The sequence below is a fragment of the Melospiza melodia genome, chromosome 6 (genome assembly GCF_035770615.1).
Source record: "Melospiza melodia melodia isolate bMelMel2 chromosome 6, bMelMel2.pri, whole genome shotgun sequence".
NCBI classification, from domain to species: domain Eukaryota; kingdom Metazoa; phylum Chordata; class Aves; order Passeriformes; family Passerellidae; genus Melospiza; species Melospiza melodia.
In genome coordinates, this window is record NC_086199.1 from 75,267,632 (window position 1) to 75,273,631 (window position 6,000).

The 6,000-nt window shown below is 54.9% G+C and overlaps 1 protein-coding gene across 1 annotated transcript in view; it reads right to left on the reverse strand.

The window, feature by feature from the left end:
• Positions 1 to 4,961, reverse strand: part of GALNT16 (polypeptide N-acetylgalactosaminyltransferase 16) — a 75,477-nt gene extending 70,516 nt beyond the window's left edge. The window contains exon 1 of the mRNA XM_063159263.1: positions 4,653 to 4,961. Within this exon, the coding sequence (XP_063015333.1) occupies positions 4,653 to 4,856 (204 nt within the window). The 5' untranslated portion in view covers positions 4,857 to 4,961. The remainder of the gene's footprint in view (positions 1 to 4,652) is intronic.
• Between the last annotated feature and the right edge of the window lie 1,039 nt (positions 4,962 to 6,000).

Consider the following 6,000-nt stretch of genomic DNA (forward strand, 5'->3'; position numbering starts at 1 on the left):
GCTGTTAACCAGGTGCTCCAGGGTCTGAAAAGCATTCATCAGCGTGGTCTTACTTGGTGGCAAATACAAGCATGGCTAAATGTGCCAGTTGGGCAATTCAGAGAAGCAGGTAAAGCCCAGCCACTGCCTGTCTTCTGGCTAAACAAGATGTGGGAATTAAACAATTGACATCTTTCCTCGCCAACTTGTTCTTTGCCTACACACACCACCTGTTCTGAGCCAAGCGTCCCAGTGGAGTCTCTTGCTTGCTGTCTCACCAGAGGTGACACACAGTTCAGTGATGTTCGCAGAGCATTTAGAAACCCTTAGCTACAAGGAAAAAGGATGCCTTGTCTCCTCTCCCCCGTGCCCATTTTACATGGCAGAGCACAGAGGTAGGGAGCAGCCAGGAGGGCTGAGCTCAGGTCACCTGAGCCAGCATTACGCTACAGGGCTCTCCACTGCCAAACCGGCTGCAGTGGGCTCACAGAGCAACTACACAGGGCACAAAAGCTGGCAGGACCAAGACCAGAGACAACATACCAAAATCCAAAGGGCAATTTACAAAGATAAGAGGCATCATAGAGCAACAGGGCATCAGCCTAACACAATTCTGAGCATTTAAATAATGATACTTTTATCTCCACCTTCCAGGCATGTTGCTGCTTCCCTGCCACCCCAGAGAAGTCAGCAAGCTGGAGAACCCTGTGGGCAACCTCACATCCTGCTTTTGACTAGGGAATAGGAGAAAATACTCCTACCCTCAGCTCACAGTCAGCCAACAGAAAAATTTCTCTTTCAAAGCTGCCTACCAACCATCCCTCTCACTAACAAGCCTTGCCCACGCTGCAGCACTGGCCCTGCTCTCTTCACTGGGACACAAGCCTCCCATGCTGCAGTCTTGAGACAGGGAAGAACAGAGCCCTGGGCTCTGCTCATCAGTGCCATACTAAAGCAGACACGCAGCACGTGCTGAACAATTAACCACCTGGACATAGTGCAGGAATGATGCCAAAGCTCTTCTAAAGACACACAGCACAGCTTCTGGCCTTTGGAAATTTCCTGGGAACAGGAAACAACCTTTTGCCTAGAAGAGACAGAAGAGAGTCCAGGGAGGGAGCTCATCTTCCAAAAACACACAAGCTAGCTGTCAGAGGTCTTAGGGCTCCTTCTAATCAATATGAAACTCTCTTGTGCTCCAGAGAAAAAATGCATTTTAGGAGTGTGGTAATCACATGTGCTTCTACCTCCGTGGTAGGTGAAAGGAGAAGCATGCAGGGGCTTGTCTTGTCACCAAGTGAGCCCTGCCATTTGCCAGTATCTGAATTTTCATCTCAAGCATCTCTACAGCCTGTTTGTGAAGAGCCTATTGCAGAGAGGCCACATGTCAAGATTTCTATCTATAAAATACATATCTGTAGGATCACTATTAATGCACAAGCTGTTTCTGGGACACTAATCTCTGACAGCTCCATGCCCCAGCTTAAATATTCAAAGATTTCCCTGCTGACTCCAGGAATCAGACATCCAGATTTTAAGTTCAAAGTTGTGCTAACAAATATGAGGTCAACAAACAAAAAACAGTTTCAAGCTGCGACTTGCAATTGACTACAGTGTTTACCTGAGATGATTTTTATTCTTCACATTAAGAGAGAATAAAGAAGAAAAACAAAAGCCCAAAAAGCACTTCAGTTTTTAAACCTATGCAATACACTTGCAGTTGCCCAGGTTTTGAAATGTCATAGCATAGATGCAAGAGCAGGACTCTTGGACTCACTCACCCAAAAAAAAAGACCTTTTTCTTTTTTCCAGACAGAAAAGCAGCCAATTTTAGAAAACTGAAAAAATATTTTTCCAGAGACCCATAAGTCACATGAGTCACCCTTATTTGCAGATGAGCCCAAACCTGAACTCCAACATCATCACTCATGCAGAGCAGAGGAAACCAGAAGCTGGATCAAAATGGGCAGCTTGTCTCAGTGGCTCTGCAGAAAGCCAAGGGATAGAGAAGCATGCAGAGCACAAGCACGCCTCCCCTTATACACGACCGCCATAGTACATTAATTCAAATAATCTGACTTCAAGGGGAATGAACTCGGGGTTGAGGGCTCTGCGCTGCCGAAGGACGGCTGCTTCTCTAGGTTTGTTATTTCTCCAGTGGGGCAACAGAACTGGCACATTTCCTGTGCTGGCTGGGAGAGGGTAGCGGGCTGTGCTGGGGACAAGCTGAGGACAGTGCGCACAGCTACTGCGCTGGCCTGAGCAGCCCTCAGGCTCACTCGCACAGATCAGACCACGAGACCCCGTGCTCAGACCCTGCTAGATGCCACACCCTGAGGGACAGCACTGTCCCCAGAGCTCCACCAACCTTCTGGCCCTGTGCCCACATGCAGTCACTTCCCTGCTCCTGCCCCAGCAGCGCAGGCAGAGGCCAAGGCTGGGACAGCTCGTTGTGCACATCACCACAGCCAGAGCACTGCACATGAGCACACACACTGCTCGTGTTTTACCACCTTGCCTCTCACAGCAACCCACCAAACCCTTGGGAAACCTGCGTGCATGAGGGAAAACCCAAACACCACAAATCCTTCCTGTTTCCTTCTGTATTCAAATACATCACGGCAGGTCAGGATGTGAAATTTCCACCATGCCCCACTACCAGGTGCATAAGGAGAGGGTGCTCCTTCATCTCAGCTGCTACTGAAAGCCCTAGTGCGAGGGCTGGCACATCCTGGGACCCCAGTTACAGAGGGACTTGAGATGCAAAGGATGATTATTTTTCCTTGCTACGGGATTTCAGGCACGGAGCAGTGCTGGAACGATTTACATGGTTTTGAGAGCAGGACCAATTTGGTGTGGCTGTTGCACAGCGGTGTATCTTGCAAGGAGAGGCTTTGTGGTTAGCCATGAGCAAATACTGCCCCCCCAAACAGCAGCAACATAATCACGTGTGGCACTGCCACAGCATCCTCCTCATGAGGATTTTAAGGTGCTTGGTAGAAGATATGGATTCATGTAACCTCACAAGCCCTCTGAGAGGGAGTAAAGTAAATGCTATAAAAAACCAGAAGGGATAAGCGGGGGAACAGAGAAATAAAACTGCTACACCAGCATGTTCAAGCTCACACAAGAAATTAGAGGCTCAGGGGCAGCTTCCTCTGCCACTAAGGTGGAATCAAAAAAGCAGGAGTGCTCTAAATCCTCTGTTCAACTCAGCCCTGGCCAGCCTAAGAGCATTTCCCAGTGCACCCAAAGGGCTTCAACAACAGCAGCACTCGCGCAGAGCTCCTCACCGTGCTCATTTCCTGCTACATAAAGGTCCAAAGCAGGGCAGCCTGAACCGCCGGCAGCCCCCAGCCCTAGTGAGCAGCAAATAACAGAAGTGCTGTGTCCAAGCTTGGACTTTTGAGTTTCAGCAGCTGAAAGCAATGGCCAAGGGGCTCAGCTGAAGAGTTTCCACCCTGCTGCCTGAGGGCTGGGACTGCTTTGACAGCATTTTCCAAACATTCACGGGGCTTCCCAAACACCTATAAACACTTCCCATGCCCGCTTTACAGGTGAAAAAAAGCGAGACACAGGCCAAAACCTCCCAGTGCCAGCCGAGGGGGGAGGCGGGCAGCCCTGGCGCCTGGCCCCTGCTCGACTCTGACCGGGCTGCTGCTTTTGTTCGCTTCCATGTGTGCATGACCAGCTGACAAATGCATTCGCAGCCAAAGAGTGACACACAGTGCAGCTCCCGAACAGCTTCAGCCGGATCACTCCTGGGAATGGTATTGCTGGGCCACTTCTTGCTCCAGGGGCTGATTTATTTTTTATGAAGCGATTGCCTAGAGTTGGGAGAGCTTTATTGATGCTATTATACAGGCTGAAGGGAGGACAAATCACTCCCACGGACAGAGCAGAAAGGTCCTCATCATCCTCAAGTCAGGAGCTCGATTTTATCCCCCTACTGAGCCCGCAGATACCCAAGGACGGCAGAGTGTGGTGCTTTCAACCAAACTGAAGTAGCACATCAGGGCACTGCTACCACTGCTCGGGTTAGGAATGGAGCCCTGGGGGCTCCCGCCATCTCCCTGCCCAAACCCCAGCCTGAGCCCGCCTCAGACCGCTGCCTCCGGTTTGAAAGAGACTAAAGTCTCATCGGGCAGCCAAGCGGAGGGGCAGAGGCTGGTACCAGCTGTACAGTCACTCGCATCCCCCCGGCCCGGTGCTCGGAGCCCGGCTGGCCGGAGGAAAGGCTTGTGAGAGGTCATGGCTCTCAGCTGCTCCTGACGGGAAAGCACTGTGATCACACATATGCGTGTGTGCGTGCGTATCTGTATGTGAGCACCTTCTGAACGCGAACTAAAAACCTTCCAGCTGCTTCACCCGCCTCTTTCCCCGGCCAAGGGCAGCCGCTGTCAGCCGGAGGAGCTGAGCACGGGCTGAGAGCGGCGGAGACAACTCGCAAACACTTTACCCACGGCATTACTCTATTCCCCCGAGAGTGCCCACCCTGCTCCCCGAGTAGCGGCTGCCATGGTGACAAGCACGAATGCTAAAATAAACAGAAAGCAACCCGAAGGCAAAGCGCAGCCCTCCGCCGGCGTACCCCGCGCCCGCGGCGGCGGCTCCCTCCCCGAGCATCCTCCCCGCCGCGGCAGGACGGGATGCTGGGGCCGCCGCTCACTCACGATCAGGGGGATGGTCCTCTCCTCCCGGCGCAGCTCCAGCCTGCCGGCCGCCCTCTGCCCGCTCCGGGCGCTGCCGCTACCGCCTCCGGCGGACCTGCCAGCAGCCGCCGAGCGGGGCTTGTTGTCCTGCCATAAGTAGTAGAAAGTGCCCAAGATCCAGGCGACGGTCAGGATGGCGATGGCATTAGCCCTGATCCTCCTCATGCCGAGCGCCCCGGGGGAGCCTGGGAGCGCTGCCTCGACGGGCAGGGGCGGCTGCGGGAGGAAGAAGAGGAGAGCAGGAGGCGGCGGCGGCGGCACGGCTCCCCCGCCCCTCACGGCCCCGGCCCCGGCCCCGGCCCCGGCCCCGCACCGCCCAGCCGCCGCCGCCGGGTCCTAACGCCGGGCCCGCTCCGCCGCAGGGGGCGGAGGGCTCCGCGCCTCCTCCTGCTCCTCCTCCCGGCCGGGCCGGCGCGGGGAGCGGGAAGCGGGAAGCGAGGGCCGGCTGCCGGCGGGGATGCGCTCGGCGCCGCAGCTGCAGCGGGGACGGAGCGGCGGGGAGCGGGGGACACGGGCCCAGCCCAGGAGATGGCACCGGCCTGCCCTCCTGCACCGCTGCCCCTGAGGCACTCGTGACCTTACTGCCATAGTCGTGCCCGTAAGGCAGGCGGCCAGCGAACACACCGTGACAGCCCATGGCACACGGGATCTAGGCGGCCGTGCAGATGAGCCCATCTCCCACTAAAGCTGTGGTGGTTGACGGGAGCAAGGCCCTTGGGCGGACAATGGAGCTGCCCGAGCACCCGCTCCCCTCGCTGCCAGTCACACACTGGCACCAGGGCTGGGCGCCTGGGCCGCCGCCTCAGCCTCGAGGCCTTGCAAGCCCTGCGGCAGGACGAGCGTGGCGGTGGAGAGGCAACGATGATACAATGCCACTTTACCGGGCACTGCTAAAGCTGTGGCAGCAAAAGGCTCACTGAATCCAGCCCTGCGGGCAGCTTCAACAACAGAGCACGCAGCTTGTGAAACCAAGTGACATTTAGGCACAGTGCAGCTGCTGAGCAACCACGGCTTGAAGGTTTGCGAGAGGTACCGAGAAAACTTACCGGGAAAACAAATGTTTAGAAAACAAAGGTGGTTCCAAGGCACCTGATAACGGGGCTAGATAGAAAATGTGGGTGTTTCCAAGGCACCCGATGAGGGGATTCGAGTTTTTGCGTTACACTATGGAAAATGTCATCAGGGCTTCTAAAGTTTTGCCCTGCTTTCCTCCTGGCTACATGCATCTAAGTGTAATTGCAACCTGCCCTGCTAAATTGCCCTTTGAGATTTACCTGCACACTGCTTGTTTCTTGAAGTACAGCACAGT